At 59.3% G+C, this 16,034-nt stretch overlaps 1 protein-coding gene across 16 annotated transcripts in view; it reads left to right on the top strand.

The window, feature by feature from the left end:
- The first annotated feature begins 456 nt into the window (after positions 1-456).
- SPEG (striated muscle enriched protein kinase) overlaps positions 457-16,034 on the top strand; it is a 49,124-nt gene continuing 33,546 nt past the window's right edge. For 12 of the 16 annotated variants that reach the window (XR_003793928.1, XR_003793929.1, XR_003793931.1 and 9 more), the window contains exons 1-7: positions 457-510; positions 1,466-2,445; positions 3,045-3,134; positions 3,217-3,553; positions 6,648-7,948; positions 9,770-9,913; positions 10,255-10,437. Coding sequence is in view for 9 of the 16 variants with exons in the window: in XM_029225163.1 (XP_029080996.1) it covers positions 2,382-2,445; positions 3,045-3,134; positions 3,217-3,553; positions 6,648-7,948; positions 9,770-9,913; positions 10,255-10,437 (2,119 nt within the window). In the remaining 7 variants the exon portion in view is untranslated. Of the gene's footprint in view, positions 511-1,465; positions 2,446-3,044; positions 3,135-3,216; positions 3,554-6,647; positions 7,949-9,769; positions 9,914-10,254; positions 10,438-16,034 lie in introns of those variants that run through there. The other 4 variants (XM_029225160.1, XM_029225166.1, XM_029225165.1 and 1 more) reach the window with 4 other exon arrangements.

Genomic DNA, 16,034 nt, shown 5'->3' with positions numbered 1-16,034 from the left:
CATGTTTGTGGAGTGAGCCAGTGGAGATGCGGCTGACCTTCCGGAGCAGCCCCGCGGGAGGCGGGTGGGGGTGGCGTGGACGCCGCGTAGGGCGGCCAATGAGAGAGTGGCCCGAACTCTCCTAGGGGCCACTGCACCCCTTTCTGTGCCTCAGTTTCCCCAAGTGCCGATGCGGGGCGGGGGGGCCGCGAGGCAGGTGATCGTCGCCCCAGGGGACGCAGGGTAGCAGGCGAGGGAAGGGGCGTCCGGTGGGGGGGGGGCGGGCTGGCGGGGGAAGGGCCGGCTCCGGCCGCCGCCGCCGCTGCCGCCTTCCCCCCGCCTGGGCTCCCGCGGCCACGAGGCTCCTTCCGCCACCGGCGCCGGCCCCCGCCCGCTCCCCGCCTGCTCCCCGCCTCGCCCCCGGCCCCGCCTCCGCCTCCGCCCCGCCCCCGCCCGTCCCCTCCTCGCCCGGCCGCCGGCCCGGCCCCCTCCCCCGCCATGAAGAAGCTGTGGGTGAAGAAGCGTTTCCAGGTGAGGGCTCTGGGGGCGGGCGGCGCAGGGAGGGGGCAGGAAGGGCTGGGCGCCCGGGAGGGAGGGCGGGTCGCCGCGGCCGGGCCCGGGGAGGGGGCGCCTGAGCCGCGCCTGCCCAACCCCGGTCCCCGAGGCCGCGGGCCGGGCGCGCTCCGGGGGGCTCCCCAGCCTGCGTCAGGCCCCTCCCATCGCCCAAGCGCAGACCCCTTCAGCGCCCGCGACCCCGCGACCACCGGGTAGGCCCCCGCAGCAGCCCTCGGCGTGGAGCGCCCACGGGCTTCTGTGCCACCTCTCGTCTCTGTCCAACCCCTGGCCCCCGCCTGGCTCTCCCCAGCCCCCAACTCCGGAGCCTTCCATCTTCCGGTGCTCCTGAAAGCACCGCGCAGGGATCTGCGCTGAGCTCAATGCATTCCCCAAGCCCTGCCCCGTCCTCCGCGGACCCGGGCCTCCTTTCTGCTTTCGTGAGGCTCTGGCCCTTTGGGGGATCTTGCCCTCTGCCCCTTCATCACCCTCCCTTGCCCTCTTGCCACCTATCCCAGATGTCTGTCCTTGCCCCAGCAGGAATCTGTGTCCTGGTCCCTCCATCTCTCAGTCATCCAAGCATGTTCCCCCCACCCACCTCAGTCTCTTCCTTCACATCAGTCAGCCTCTGTCTCTGGGGGGTGTCGCTCAGGTCCCCAGTCCTCTGTCCAGCCTTTGGCCCTTGGTCCTCTCTCCTTCCTCCCCGCTCCTCCCCAGAGGCATGCTGGAGCTCCAGCCGGGAGGGCTGACAGGCAAGGAAGAGTGGAGACATTCCATACAGGGGAAGCTAGCTGCCCGGGGTCTCTTCCACTTCCCCCACCCACATTGGCCCCTGGAATGACTTTCTGTTTGATATAGAGGTTTGGACGAGAGGTATAGGGAGGTCAGGAGCAAGCCTTCCCCTCAACAACTCATTCTGGCTTTTCTCTTTCAGAAAACCGGCCACTCCCGCCGGGCCTTTGGCCGACTCACCCATGGTGCGTGGACCATGAGCTGCCTGCTGTAACCCATGAGCACTCCTCCTCTTGGTTCATGTCCCTTCATGAGGCACCCAGGCCTTGAAGATGGCCCATGAGATGCGAGACCCCCCACATGCCCACACTCACCCACCCACCCAAGAAGGCCCCTTGCAGCTGAGAGAGGGCCTAGCAATGGGGGTGAGGGGTTAGCTGGCACACCCCATCATGGGCCTGGGCTTACTGTTCTCCATCTGTGGGCCCTGTGGGGATGAGTTCAGTGCCATGCTCCTATAACCAGTACACGGCTCCTGCTTGTCGTGGCACCCGGGGAGAAACTGAGGCACAGAACCTGATAGAATTTGGGGAAGTTAAAAAATGTGCCCAGGAAACTTTGCTCCTAGCCTGACTACATTTCTGAGGACCATTCAGCAGTAGAAGAGAGAGATCGGGAAGAGGGTGTCTGTCATATCGTGACGCAGAGCAGATGGGGAGGTTCGTTTGAAAGGAGAGGTCACATGCGGGTGCACAATGGGTGGGCCTGGCCCTTAATGGGGGGCCTGGGTCTGTGGCTGGGCCGAGCACAAGTAGGTGTGTGTATGCGTGTCCGTGTGTGTGTGTGGCCAGTGGGAGCACCAGTGAAAGTGCCAAGGATGCCAGATCACTTGGGTAGTTAGTTGAAGAATCTGCCGAAGCACATGGGCTCCCCAGTGCGGGGCCCCGTGGAGCCTGCAGGCAGTCAGTGAATGGGAGATGCTCTGCCCATCCCAGGTGTCTCCCTCCCCCCACTTCCATCCCAACAGGGCAGCTCTGGGCACTGGGTAGCCTCATGGCCCCTCTGTCCTGCCTGCCCACCGTGCCCTACCCCACAAACCCTCTGATAACAGTCTGTCCATGTCTCTCTCCTGCTGCTCCTATGGAAGCGAAGTTTTCCGCTCCTGCAGAAAGCAAAGTTACGGTAGGAAACTGGCTCCTGCCCTAGCCCTCCACTTCCCCACTTCCCTGCACGACCCCGGCCTCTCCTCACCCTGCCTCAGCTGCACCCTGATGTGTTCCAGCTGGTTTGGGGTGGAGGACAGGCTCGCCCTGCGGTTGGTCGAGTGCCCTGACAGTACGACTCTGAGGTGACTCCCCTTTGTTCCTGGGGTGCCAGGACCCAGAATTTAGAGCCTTGGAACCTAGGACCTTATTATTTGGGGGGCTGCACAGGAACTTAAGTTATCACTGACAGGGGAGGAGGGAGAGGGGCTGCAGCCCCGCAGTCCATTAAGTGGCCAGGAGGGGGGACTGTAGGTAGCTTTGAGCGCACCACCAAGGAGGCAAGGGTGAGGAGCCAGGGCCCCAGAGATGGAGCCAGGGGACTGGCATGGGAGGGGTTACCCTGCGCCTCTCAGGATGGGCAGCGGGATGTGGGGAGAAAAGTGGGGGAGGAGATAGATGCTAGAAGCCCTGCTGGTGGCGATACGGAGCCTCCTGTGGGGGAGGCAGGAGGTGACAGAGGGAAGAGTTGGAGTCGGAGGGAGGGAGCCCTGCCCACACAGACCCCTTCTGCTCCAGACTCGGAGACGGGCGAGGATGACATCAGCGACGTGCAGGGGACCCAGCGCCTGGAGCTTCGGGATGACGGGGCCTTCAGCACCCCAACGGGTGAGCTCTCTGGGGCGCTCACAGAGCCGGCAGGCGGCCTTCCCACAAGAGGTGCCTCGCTTCACTGTGCTCCTTTCTCTAGGGGGCTCCGACACCCTGGTGGGCACCTCCCTGGACACACCCCCGACCTCCGTGACAGGCACCTCAGAGGAGCAAGTGAGCTGGTGGGGCAGCGGGCAGACGGTCCTGGAACAGGAAGCGGGCAGCAGGGGTGGCACCCACCGCCACCTGGGCAGCCCAAGGCAAGCACAGGCAACCGGGGCCGGGCCACGGCACCTGGGGGTGGAGCCGCTGGTACGGGCGTCTCGAGCTAATCTGGTGGGCGCAAGCTGGGGGTCAGAGGATAGCCTTTCGGTGGCCAGTGACCTGTACGGCAGCGCATTCAGCCTGTACAGAGGACGGGCGCTCTCGATCCACGTGTAAGTAATGGCCTCACCTGGGCCCGCACTGTCCCACCTTACCATGCCGTCCTGCACTGCCCCTCACTGCTCATCAGCCTCCCCCCCCCCCTCCCCCTCCCCCACCCACCCCCCTGGGCCCTTCTCCCCCCCCCCCCACCCCAACTGCTTCCACTCCTGGCCCCAGCCACCCACTCTTGTCTTCCCACACGGCTCCGTCCTCCTCCTGTGCCATCGCCACCCACACCCTCCTGCTGCCACCTGTCCTGGCTCACTGTGCCATCTCCACGGTCTCGTGGACCCCTCTCTGCCATCCTCGTCTCCTCCAAAATCTCCACTCTCCCGGGGGCCCTCTCCTGCCTCGCCCATTCAGGCTCCAGTTGTCCCCAGGATCCCCCCCCACCAGGGGCCCCCTCCGTGCCTGCTGTCTCAGAAGCTGCTGCCTTTTCATCTCTCTGCACATCCCTGTTCCCATGTGGGCCTTTTTCTGGGAGGAATTGAACCTTTCCGCACGGCAGCTCCCGGGAGAGCAGGAGGGAGCAAAAGAACACAACCAGGAGACAGAAGCGAGCGAGGCGGTCAGGGGGTAGTTGGGGCCAGGGGCCTGGGAAAGCAGGGGGATGTGAGGTGCGTGGAAGGCAGGGGGCTGGGGCAGGGAGGAATGGCGATGGCGGGGGCCTAGGGTGGAGGCAGAGGGCTGGAGTGATGGAGGTGGCGGCATGTGAGGATCTTGCGGGAGACGCCCAAGGGTGGGGTTGAAGGTTGTCCTGGTAGGCGGCGGTGAGGAGCAGAGGCGTTGGAGGCATTGGAGCCATTTTTGGAGATTTGAGGCTGGCAGATAGGAGGGAGTGCTATGGTAGAAGAGGGGAGTGGCTGATGAGAGAGGCATTAGGGGGCATTTGGGAGCTGACGGGGGGCCTGGTTTGTGATGGGTATGGGTGTGTGGGGGAGGTACCGTCATGGAGGAGAAAGAAGGGGCCTGGTGGGGGGAGGCGTTTGTGAGAGTGGCTGAGCTTGCTAGTGGTAGGCAGGGGAGAGGTCTCGGGCAGGCGCAGGGGAGGCGCCCTTGCTTTATCTGGTTGGCGTTAGCCAGGCACTCCCGTGCCCTGGACTTGCCTTTTCCTTCCCTGCCTTTCTTTGCCAGGCCCCAGCCTGAGCCTGGAGTTGCTATGGCAACTTCGGAGGAACCCATTTCCTTAGTGATATCTGTGGTACAGAGGCTGGCCTAGAGCTCGAAACTGCCGGCAACAGGCCTCCTCTGCTGTCCCCAATTTCTCTCCATGCCTCACCCAGTTCCCAGAGGCCATTCCTCAGGGACTTTGTTGTCCCTCCCCCAGAGTAGACTCTGCCTCCCTGTAGGTGGCTGGCTGAGGTTCTGCTCCCTAGGGCACTCTGGATTGCCTCCCCGCCCCCCATCAGAGGTGAGGTCTGCAGTGTAGGTGGCTGACCCGGGTAGTTTAAAACACTCGGGCATCCCTAGAACTTCTGCTCTTGGCCAGTACCGTACTATTTCTCCTCCCTTCTGTGCCCCCAAAATCCCATTTTTCAGGGAACAAGGGCTCAGAAGCCAGACTACCTGGGTTTCAACCTAGCACCAACCATTTACTAGCTGTGTCACCTTAGTAAGGCACTTCACCTCTTTAAGCCTGTTTCTTCATCTGTAAATGGAGATAATAACAGTCCTATCGCAAAGGACTGTTGTGAGGATTAAATGACTCAATGCATTTTAAGCATTCAGTACATGCCTGACACATGATAAGTACTCAGTGAGCCACTTCATAAGTTTTTTTGTTTGTTTTATAAATTTATTTATTTATTTTTGGCTGCGTTGGGGTCTTCGTTGCTGCACGCGGGCTTTCTCTAGTTGGCGGCGAGTGGGGGCTAGTCTTCCTTGCGGTGCGCGGGCTTCTCACTGCGGTGGCTTCTCTTGTTGCGGAGCACGGGCTCTAGGTGCGCGGGCTTCAGTAGTTGTGACTCGCAGGCTCTAGAGCACAGGCTCAGTAGTTGTGGCACACAGGCTTAGTTGCTCCGCGGCATGTGGGATCTTCCCGGACCAGGGCTCGAACCCGTGCCCCCTGCATTGGCAGGTGGATTCTTAACCACTGCGCCACCAGGGAAGTCCCCATAAGTTTTCCTTAAGCTGTCTCTTATGTGTTAGGTATGACGCTAATATCTCAGATTCCTTTTCTTGCTAATTTCTATGCTTGATGTGCCCCTAAGAGTCCAGATGGGGGAAACTGAAGCCCAGCTCTTGGGCATCAAAGCTCTGCAGGTGAGAGGGGCACTCTGGGCTGACCAGCTCCTTCCCTCCTCCTCTTCTCCCACACCCACTGTTCAGGGCCACGCAATAGTTATTCGGGAGCTGACTTATTTCAGAGCACACCCCTCTGGCGAGTTTCTGTGTTTCTTAGGGGGGTTTCCAAGGGCTCAAGGTAACTTTCCCAGGGACAGGACAAAGTCAAAGCCCTGTACTGGGGGCAGATTTATCAAAGGGAACAGGAACCTGGGTTTCTCACTCCAGGGACCCCAACTGCCTGCCACCTGCTGTTAGCACTGCTGAGGGGCTCAGGTCTGAGGAGGTGCTAGGCAATCTCAGGGATAAGGGCATTGCTTCTGGAAAGCTTATGCCTGTTCTTCCAGGGGCACGGTGAAGGGGGTATGTCCTGCTGAGGATGGGCAGGGCTGTGGGGGCCAGCTGGGGGCAGGAATGAGTGGGAGGCTGCATTCCTGAGAGGGCCCCTCCCCATCCAGCCCTCCTGCCTTCCCTCACCCACTTCATCCTTCGGGTCCTAAGCCTCATTCTTTTCTCTCCCACCACTCAGTTCTGTTTCTGCTGTTTCCCAGCTTCTGGGGCTGGGGGGAGGGGGCTGGCCAGAGCCCCTGGGACTGAGTCTGTACCTGGACCCAGCCACCAGCCCAATCTTCCGGCGCCAGAGCTGCCAGCCTCTCCCCAGCACCTGCTCTGGCTGTGCCTTCCTCCTGGGGGGGGGGGGGGCTGGCCCATGTCACCCCCAAGCCTTCCCAGCATGCCCACCACCCGATTCCTGTCACGACCTGAAGGTCTAGGAGGGGAGGCCCCCTGAATCTTCTGCCCCTCTTCGTCTTGGTCCTGCAGCAGTCTCCCTCAGAGCGGATTGCACAGGGAGGAGCCTGACCTTCAGCCTCAGCCGGCCAGCGAAGCCCCCAGTCGCCCGGCCCTCCCGCCTCCCTCCAAATCCGCGCTGCTGCGCCCACCGTCCCCTCGGGTGGGTAAGCGGCCCCCACCGGGACCCGGAGCCCAGCCCCCAGCCCCCCCGCAACCGCCCCACCGGCGCACCCGGGAGCCGGTGCCGCCCGAGGACGCCACCGCCGAAGAGAAGCAAGGGAAAAAGTCCAAGTCTTCGGGGCCCTCGCTAGCGGGCACAGCGGAGTCCCGGCCCCAGACGCCCCTGAGCGAGGCCTCGGGCCGCCAGTCGGCGCTGGGCCGCTCGCCGAGGCTGGTGCGCGCCGGCTCCCGCATCCTGGACAAGCTGCAGTTCTTCGAGGAGCGCCGGCGCAGCCTGGAGCGCAGCGACTCACCGCCGGCGCCCCTGCGGCCCTGGGTGCCCCTGCGCAAGGCCCGCTCGCTAGAGCAGCCCAAGTCCGAGGGCGGCGGGCCGTGGGGCACGCCCGGGGCCTCGCAGGAGGAGCTGCGAGCGCCAGCGGGCAGCGTGGCCGAGCAGCGACGCCTGTTCCGGCAGAAGGCAGCCTCCCTGGACGAGCGCACGCGGCAGCGCAGCCGGGCCTCTGACCTCGAGCTGCGCCTCGCCCAGGAGCTGGGCCGCATCCGCCGCTCTGCGTCGCGGGAGGAGCTGGTGCGCTCGCACAAGTCCCTGCGCGCCACGTTGCAGCGCGCTCCGTCCCCTCGAGAGCCCGGCGAGCCGCCACTCTTCTCCCAGCCCTCCATCCACAAGACCCCGCGGGCCTTGAGCCCCGCTGCCGCCCAGCCGCCCCCTCCCAGTGTCGCGGGGAAGCCCGGGGATGAGCCAGGGAGGCCCCGGAGCCGCGGGCCAGCGGGCAGGACGGAGCCAGGGGAAGGCCCGCAGCAGGAGGTTAGGCGTCGGGACCAGTTTCCGCTGACCCGGGGCAGAGCCATCCAGGAGTGCCGGAGCCCCGTGCCGTCCCCGGCCGCCGATCTCCCCGAGACCAGGACGAAAGCGCCCCCGGGTCGGAAGCGGGAGCCCCCGCCACAGGCCGTGCGCTTCCTGCCCTGGGCCACGCCGGGCCAGGAGGGCGCTGCTGTGCCCCAGACCTTGGAGAAGAACAGGGCGGGGCCTGAGGCCGAGAAGAGGCTGCGCAGAGGGCCGGAGGAGGACGGCCCTTGGGGGGCCTGGGACCGCCGAGGGGCCCGCAGCCAGGGCAGAGGTCGCCGGGCCCGGCCCACCTCGCCTGAGCTCGGTAAGGCCTCGGGGAGGGTAGAAGAGGTGCTGAGACCTGGGTGGGAGCGTGTCTGGGAAGAGCGAGGCTGCTAGGCAGCTGCAAGGGTGCGGTTTCCCAGGGTAGGCATGGACCCAGGTTCGAGTTTGAGTGAAGGATTGTGAAGGCCCCTTGTGTATAACCTGCCCGCTGGTGACAGTGTGAGAGTGTTTTGTTGGAGGCTGGGCGGAACCGAGGTGTGAGTAGAGACCTGGTGCCCAATGTTTGCTATAGGCCCCCTGAGTCCAGTGGCCTGCTGGCCCTAACGGTGGACCTAATGGTCGGGGGAGGTACTGTGGGAACCTAAGGAGCCCCTCCACCCCCCACCCCTCTGTGGGGGAAGAGACAGAAGCCTGTCTCAATAAATAATTGGTCACGTCCCTATTACAGGTGAGCTTTGGGCCAGCCAGTTCTCAATATTTACCTTCTCATCCCGGCACCATGTCCTGACCTATCATAGATGTTGAGATCTGACCCAGCCTGCCTTCTAGCCGCCTCCTCTCTCCCATCTTTGAGTCCCTGCATGGCTGAGCTGACTGTGTGTTGTCCCTCAGTCTTCCCGTGGGTGGTGGCCAATAGCCAGAATGCCCCTGCTGCCCCTAACTCTGCCTAACTGAACATCAACTTGGGGCCATTCCTGGAGCGAGACAGAGGAAGCCGTCCTTCACTCGCTCCCACCTCAGCTGCTTTCTCAGGCCAGATACCTCCACCCCCTGCTCCTAGGACGCCCTGTCAGTGTCTCTTCCGGTGCCTGTACCACCCCTGGTGGTTTTTTTTATCACGTTATTTTTCATTTTAGTATTACTGTCTCAGAATCCTTAGAGATGATTAGGAATCTGTTCATGATCCTGCTAGCCACATTGTCACATATCCACAGACATGTCCCAGGCATTGTATTAGCTGGGCACTTAGGGATGTTACTCTATTTTAATCTGTATGTTAGCTCTGCAAGATGTTGGGTGTTATTTATCAGCTCTATCTTATAGATAAAACTGAGGCACAGAGCTTATCTAATTTGCCCAAGGTTATGTGGCCAGAAAACAGCGTAATTGGGATCCTCTCTGTTCTTTTGGCTACATACGCTGTGCTTTAATCTAGCTTATAGAATGTCAGAATTAGAAAATACCCAAAGAAATCCACAACAGTGGAGTTTTATGATCTCTTTGTGTGTACAAGCTTCCCGTAAGCAGGGACTGTGTCTTATTTCCTGTTGTGTCCCTGGTACCTGTACAGAGTAAGCAGTAAGTGCAGTGTTACTGTTTGATGAATGAACACAATCTAAGCTGATCTTCGTGAGTCCTCTCAGATGGCTACCGGAAGCACCGGCCACTCCCTCTTTTGAATCCGGTGGCATCACTAGTTTGATAGTTCATCTCGTGTTGCCCTGTGACACTATCATTGCTCAAGTCTTGGTTTGCTGTTGGCTTGTCTTCTGTCTGTTTGGAAGCTTGTGAAGTCTTGTGCCCCTGAGAGCACCTTACACAGGGCCTGATCTACCATCCCTGATGACTGATTTGTGTAAAGACATACACAGCACAGTCCCTGTCTTCCTCCAGAAACCAGCACTCTAACTGTGGCTGAAATTGAGCAGCCAAACCATTGTAGAGTCCAGGCCGCCCTGTCCCGTTTAAGAACTCCCTTCTGTCTTCCTTTCTTTCCTGTCTCAGGACATTCAGGAGAGAGACCCTTTGCTCCCTAACCCTTGCCTTCTAGAAGCCCCTCTCTCTGGGTTTGCCCTCTCTCCCCCTGAGTTATCCCCACAGGGACCGTGTCCCCTTACCCTGTCACCCATGTCTCCGGCAGAGTCTTCGGATGACTCCTACGTGTCTGCTGGAGAGGAGCCCCTGGAGGCTCCAGCCTTTGAGATCCCCCTGCAGAATGCGGTGGTGGCCCCGGGGGCGGATGTGCTGCTCAAATGTATTGTCACCGCCAACCCCCCACCCCAAGGTGAGCTCTAGGCCTGGGGCCAGGCTAAGATTGAGAGAGGGAGGGGAGATCCCCCCTCCCTACCCCCCACCCCAGTCCTCAGAGGGCAGGGTAGGGTGGGTGAAGAGGGGAGATCGTCTGCTCCATGGGGCTGGCTGGACTCCTCTGTGTGTGTGTTAGGGGAGCTTCTCCAGAATCCCTTGCGAGAGGGGAGGGCAGGCCTGGGCTTCTGTGACTGAGGGGCATTCCTCGGGTTTCCCTAGGGTGGGAGAGGAGTGCCGTGGGCTCTGTGTGGGGTGGGGCGAGCCCTAGTGGGCCTCTTTGGGCAACGGCAACCTAGTTATCCCGCTGCTTCCGCACAGTGTCCTGGCAGAAGGATGGGTCCTCGCTGCGCAGTGATGGCCGCCTTCTCGTTCGGGCCGAAGGCGAGCGGCACACCCTGTTGCTGCGCGAGGCCCGGGCGGCCGACTCAGGGAGCTATACAGCTACTGCCACCAACGAGCTGGGCCAGGCCAGCTGTGCTGCTGTGCTGGCCGTGAGACCTGGTAGGGAGCCCGCGGGCCCTGGGGCCGGGTGGGGTGAGCAGCGACCCTTCCCATTCCTAGCCTGGAGCTTGGGCTCTCAACCAGTGTGCAGTCTCTTCTCGTGTGTTGGCTGCTCTGGTGGAAGCATGTTAAATGGCCCTGGCCTCAGGGCAGGGGCCAAATTCCCAAGGCACACACCAGATGGGCCAACTCATGAAGTCACTGAAATTTGTCTTTAGCATCATCTAAATGCCATCCTCCCATGGCATTTTCCTGATCAGGGTCCTGTGGAGAAAGCAAATTATTCTTGAGTCTCAGAGAAAAAGTCTCCCAGCTCAAAAGGCTTAAAAGCCATCAGGAGTCTTCTGAGGCCATTTCCTGTCTAGAACGGTCACCCTCCCCACCCCCACCCCCGCAGTAAAAAGAGATGCTTTTAAGTGCCACAGCCCTCCCCCACTCCCTTGCTCCTTCTGTTGAACCCAGAGCCCTAAAGAAGGTGCAGCTGAGAGCGCCTTTCGGGAGGTGGCAGTGGCTGAGGCTACCTCGTTTTCTATTTTTATGAAAGTCCTTTCTGGGTGTCGGACTACTTCCTTTGGATTTAAGCCCACTTTATTTCAGGTTGAGGAGTGGTGTCAGTGTGCATGGCCAGTTCAAGTCATTCAGGTTGCTGGGCCTGACAAGGTGCTAGCCCTGGGCGGGGAGTGGGGGGGGGGGGGATAGGTGAGGCTGGGTAGGGGGTGTTCCAGGAGGAAAAGTCGCAGACTCAACCCTTACGGATATTATCACTGGGTAAGGAACTTAGATCAGAGGACCTGGGTTGGCGGACAGTGCAGGGCAGATGAACCCAGTGCCTAGAACAGCCAAGTGGTCGGTCAGTGTTGTGGGATGCTGGACTGAGAGACATCAGAGCCCTGAAGGGGCCTGGGAATTAGATGGGCAGCGGGTGGGGCCGGGCATGCCTGGAGAGGGAACAGCACACACTGTTCTATCCGCTTTCACTCAGTGCTGCAGGAGACAAGGTTACAGAGCCCAATCTGCTGTGGTCCTGGGGCCTCCGCACCTTCACGATTGGGGAGTTCTTGGTGGCATCTGACCTGAGTCCCAGTCCTGCATTAGATCCTTTGGGCCGCACATGTCTGGCTCTGCAGCACTGCAGGTCTCCCTCTTCTTTAGCTTATGTACACCTCCCAGGAGCCCGTGTGTTAGGCTTTCTCCTTCTCCTCACCCCTCCCGCCACGCTGAATCATACCCATCCCTCCATTGCATGCTTCCGTCCTTCCATCACCTCTGGGATCTGCCTTCTGACTCAGCTCCCAGCTTCCCTTAGGTGGCTCGGACCTGGCTCCAGGACTCCGGTCAATACCTGGCTTGGGCTGAGATTTGGCACGGGGTTGTGAGCGGGTTGCCCCAATACTGGCTTGGGGCCATTCGGGAGCCTTTTAAGGTTGGGAAGGAGGCTTGGGCAAGGCAGCTGTCCGCACTTGACTGGGAGTTATGCATTCGCCACGCAGAAGCTCCCTGCACTTCAGTTTCCTCATTTGTAAACCAGAGATAATTATACCGTCCTTAAGAATGAAAGCAAATGTGTGAACGAGCTTTATGAACTGTAAAACTGTAGACAAATGTTAGTTGTTAGCGTCATTAAGGGGTGGTGTGCACAGGAGCATGGGTTTCCACGAGGCTGCTGGGAAACTGCTTCTTCCTCTTCTGCCCTTTCTTCAGACTGTCTGTGCCTTGGGGACTCCTCCCCTGCCCTTGCCAGGCCTGCAGTCCCTCCATATTTCCCAGTCCCTGGGTCTTCAGCCCATCACAGCATCTCTGTGCCTCCTCCACCCTGGGGAGCCAGAAAGCTTCATCACGGTAGTCAGCTGTACCAGGCATTGCAGCCAGGGAACAGCTTCTGTAAGTCAGGCTGGCTGGAGGGCCCCAGGGCTTGAGGGGCAGGCCTGTGAGTCTAGATTTGGCTGTCGTGGAAAAAGCAGATTTTCTTACCCTACAAGGCACTGTTTGGTCCAAAGCAGCTGGACGGAGGCCAGTGGACCCAGAGAGCAGCAGAAATGGGCGGAACCGGTGGGTGGCACAGACATTAGGCAAGGGAGGGGGTCCCAGGCCTGGAGTCTGTCGGGAGTGAGGGGGCGGAGCAAGGGAAGGGTGTGTGCGCCTTGGCTGGGAGTGGAGCGGGTTGGGGGAGGGAGTGTATAGTGTCTTGTGGGAAGAGGCCTCACGGAACCACCTCCCTTTCTTGCTCCTCACGGCCCCCCCTGCTAACCAGGGCTGGCTTCCCGGTGACCTCTTGGGGTTCCCCCCTCAACAGGACAAGCTTTTGAGATCCCACAGATCTCAGTTCCTGGTTGGGAACTTCAGGAACAGGGAGACCTGAAGAGGTAGTTCCCTGGGTGCTGCGATTTGGGGGGCAGAGCCTGTCTTCACTGCCTCTAAGAGCCCCACCCCAGCCCTGGCTCCCTCCCAGCCTGCTCTACCCCACTGGTAAACTCTGCGGAGACCATGGTCATGCTCCCAAAGGGGGTGTGTGGATTGGGGCGGGGGCTTGGGGAGTGTGGGAGGTGTGCTTAACCAAAGCTAAGCATTCTCAATGCTGCCCGCATCCATCACACAAGCCTTTAGTGAGCACCAATCGGGTGCTGAGTGCTACATCTCTCTTAAGTAGTTTCTTGTGTTTGGAGAGTGCCAGATACTTTTTTCCAAACCCTTTCACATTTCTTCTCTTACTTGAGCTGCACCGCACCATATATACCCCTTGGAGAGGGACATCTCAGGTAGTAATATTACCATTTTACAGATGGGAAGATGAAAGCATAAAGTGACAGAGTTAGCACAAGGCCAGCAGCCTTTACTGAGCATCTATAATCTGCCTGAGAATGTTAGAAGCAACAGGTGATTTAGGGTGATGGAAGCAGATAAACTTAGTATGGATGGCAGAATAAGAGGACATGACCCCTTAGCATTTACTGCGTGCTTCGTGCATATCAGGCCCTGTGTTGGTTGGGTTATCACATTTAATCCCCCACTGGGAGGTAGCCTCTATTATCACGCCCATGTTACAGATGAGGAAGCTGAGACTTGGAAAGCTTTAGCAAATTACTCCAGAGCATCACTGATCATAGAACCGATGATAGAAATGTTCTTACGTGCACTAAACGGGTAGCTACTGGCTACATGTGGCCGGCCATTGAGTACATGAAGTGTGGCTAGTGTGACCGAAGAGCTGACTTTTCCATTTTATTTTAGTTAAAGTGACTGAAATAGTCTAAGGAAGCTAGTGGCTACCTGTTGGGGTGCTCAGCTCTAGGAGCGGAGGCCACTGGGAGGCCGGGTCATAAAATGAAGCCCTGTCCCTGGGTCTCCCAAACCTGTACTCCTAACTACTGTGCTGTACCATCCCTTTTCCCACTACTCTGAAAGGGCTCAGGGTTAAGGTAGAATTGTGAGCCTGAGCTCCTGGGGCAGGGGGTGGAGAGGCAGAGACTATCGATGCCCTCTGTGGGTGGGTCAGCCTGGGGGGAGGGTTCCTCTCCTTCCTCTCTGAGTCCCCACCTTCCCCGTGGCTCTGGTCCTGCTTTGTTTCCCTGAGTGCCTGGTGTGCCCATGCTTGGCTCACCCCCCACCGCAGGCTCTGGTCAGGAGTAGGGGGAGTATAGGCGATTCGTGCACCCGGGCCTCCATCCTGCTGCCTTCAGTCCTCCCCTCAGGCACAGGTCTCATATATTTGAGCCCAAGGTTCTAGAATTTTCCAGCTGAGACCTTGACTTCTATACTTCCCCTCAGCTGGCCACCGGGTTCTCATCTACAAAACAAGGGTCATTGTAACTCCTGGGCTACTTCCTTGATAAGATTTGTGAGGCTCTGTGGGGCTAATGATTTAGCTAAGGACATTTTGGCCAGAGGATGAGGCTTAACAAAGCTCATTCTGGTCCCACCTATAGGACCAACACCACCATAACAGAAAAGAGGTGGTTTATTGGAGGTCATGAGTATAAAAGGAAAGGAAGAAGAAATCACGGCACCAACATCTGCCCCCCTCTTTTCCTGGCCCTGGTCTTGGCCGGCTGCTGCAGGATTACAGGTTTTCCCTTGGGAAGGCAGTGGCTGCCCATGGAGAGGATCTTGAAATGCCACACGGCCCTTTTGTCCATCCTCGCTGGGGGTTTGGACAGCATCTAAGAAACCAGTGTGGTCCCTTGACCCGACTCAGCCCTCCCTCCCCACTCCTGTCTACCAGAAGCAGGTCGGCCCCAATCGGTGCCCTCCCCCAAGGCTGTTACCTCAGAATGGGGGTCCTCACGCACAGCTGTCAGAAGAATGAGGGTGGGGAATTCCCTGGCAGTCCAGTGGTTAGAACTCAGCGCTTTCACTGCCGAGGGCCTGGGTTCCATCCCTGGTCGGATAACTAAGATCCTGCAAGCTGTGTGGTAAGGCCAAAAAAAAAAGAAGAAAAAGAAGAATGGGGACCTAATCTATCATGGGTGCCAGTTTATCTAAACGTGCAGCAACCCCAAGTGACACACGTAGGGAGTTAACCACTTCCATGGCTAGGTCAGGCTGCCCAGGTGAAATGCTCTCCGCTTCGTTGTCCATTTTAAGCCAAAACGGAAACATTCTCAGCACAGCCCTTCTCCTTTTCCCAGGGGAGATACTCACGGCAGCACCTGCGGAAATTCCCAGCTGCAGGCCAGCCCTGTGCATTCTTTTCTCTCACTTCCGTGGTGGGATTGCACAGCAGACATATATAGAAATCCTGAGACGGTGCGTGTGGAGAGCCGGCTGTGAACCGCCAGACCATTTATGTACGTGCTGTGAACCTCCAGCACGTTACTCCTTCCTCAGAAACCTCACGGAGCTCCCCTTTGCCTTCAGAGTGAAGGCCACACTCCTGGCCTTGACCACCTGGACCTGAGGATGACCCAAGGGTGGCTGGAGGCACCTGCTCCAGCACTCCATGTCCACTTCTTTCTTGTTTACCCGGTTCTGAGCCAGAAGGTTGAGCTGCAGTTCTCTGCACGCGCTTTCTGCCTTTGAGCATTTGCTCAAGTGGTTCCCTCTGCTAGGAAACCTGCTTAAACCAAACTCTTAATTCTAATACCACCCTTCCATCAGTTTTCCCTTCTTCCCTGAGCCAAGAGCAATGTCCTGCTCTCTGCACTTGTCTGGCCCTTATCTGCCCCTCTCTTGCCACCTTATTCGTGCTTGCTGTTATAGTCGTGTGTGTATCTGGTTTGTCATCCCAACCAGCCGGAAGGTTCCAGAAGGACATCACTGTGTCTTCACCCCTGCAGCCCTTCCAGCCATACCTGAGGCCCTCCTGGACAGTCGGGCTGAGTGGACCGCAGGGACTGTGTGTGAGGTGGCAATGGGGGTAGAGACTTTCACAAGGCCCTGGAAAAGCCTGGGTCCCATGCAGAGGCTGGGCGGGACGTGCATCTGCAAAGGGTAATGAGGATCCGCCTGAGAGTCGAGGTTGGGATGGCAGAGGAGGCCACAGAGTAGTGGTCCTCGAAGTGTGGTCCCCAGACCGGGAGCGTCATCAGCACCTTGGGAATGCGTTCGAGATACGTGATAGCAGCCCCAGCCGGACCTACTGGATCAGAAACTCTGGGGCT

Source organism: Monodon monoceros, unplaced genomic scaffold (genome assembly GCF_005190385.1).
Source record: "Monodon monoceros isolate NGI ecotype Baffin Bay Population unplaced genomic scaffold, NGI_Narwhal_1 Super_Scaffold_16, whole genome shotgun sequence".
Classification (NCBI taxonomy): Eukaryota; Metazoa; Chordata; class Mammalia; order Artiodactyla; family Monodontidae; genus Monodon; species Monodon monoceros.
The sequence above is the reverse complement of the archived record's forward strand: the minus strand, read 5'-3'. Positions and strand labels throughout refer to the sequence as shown.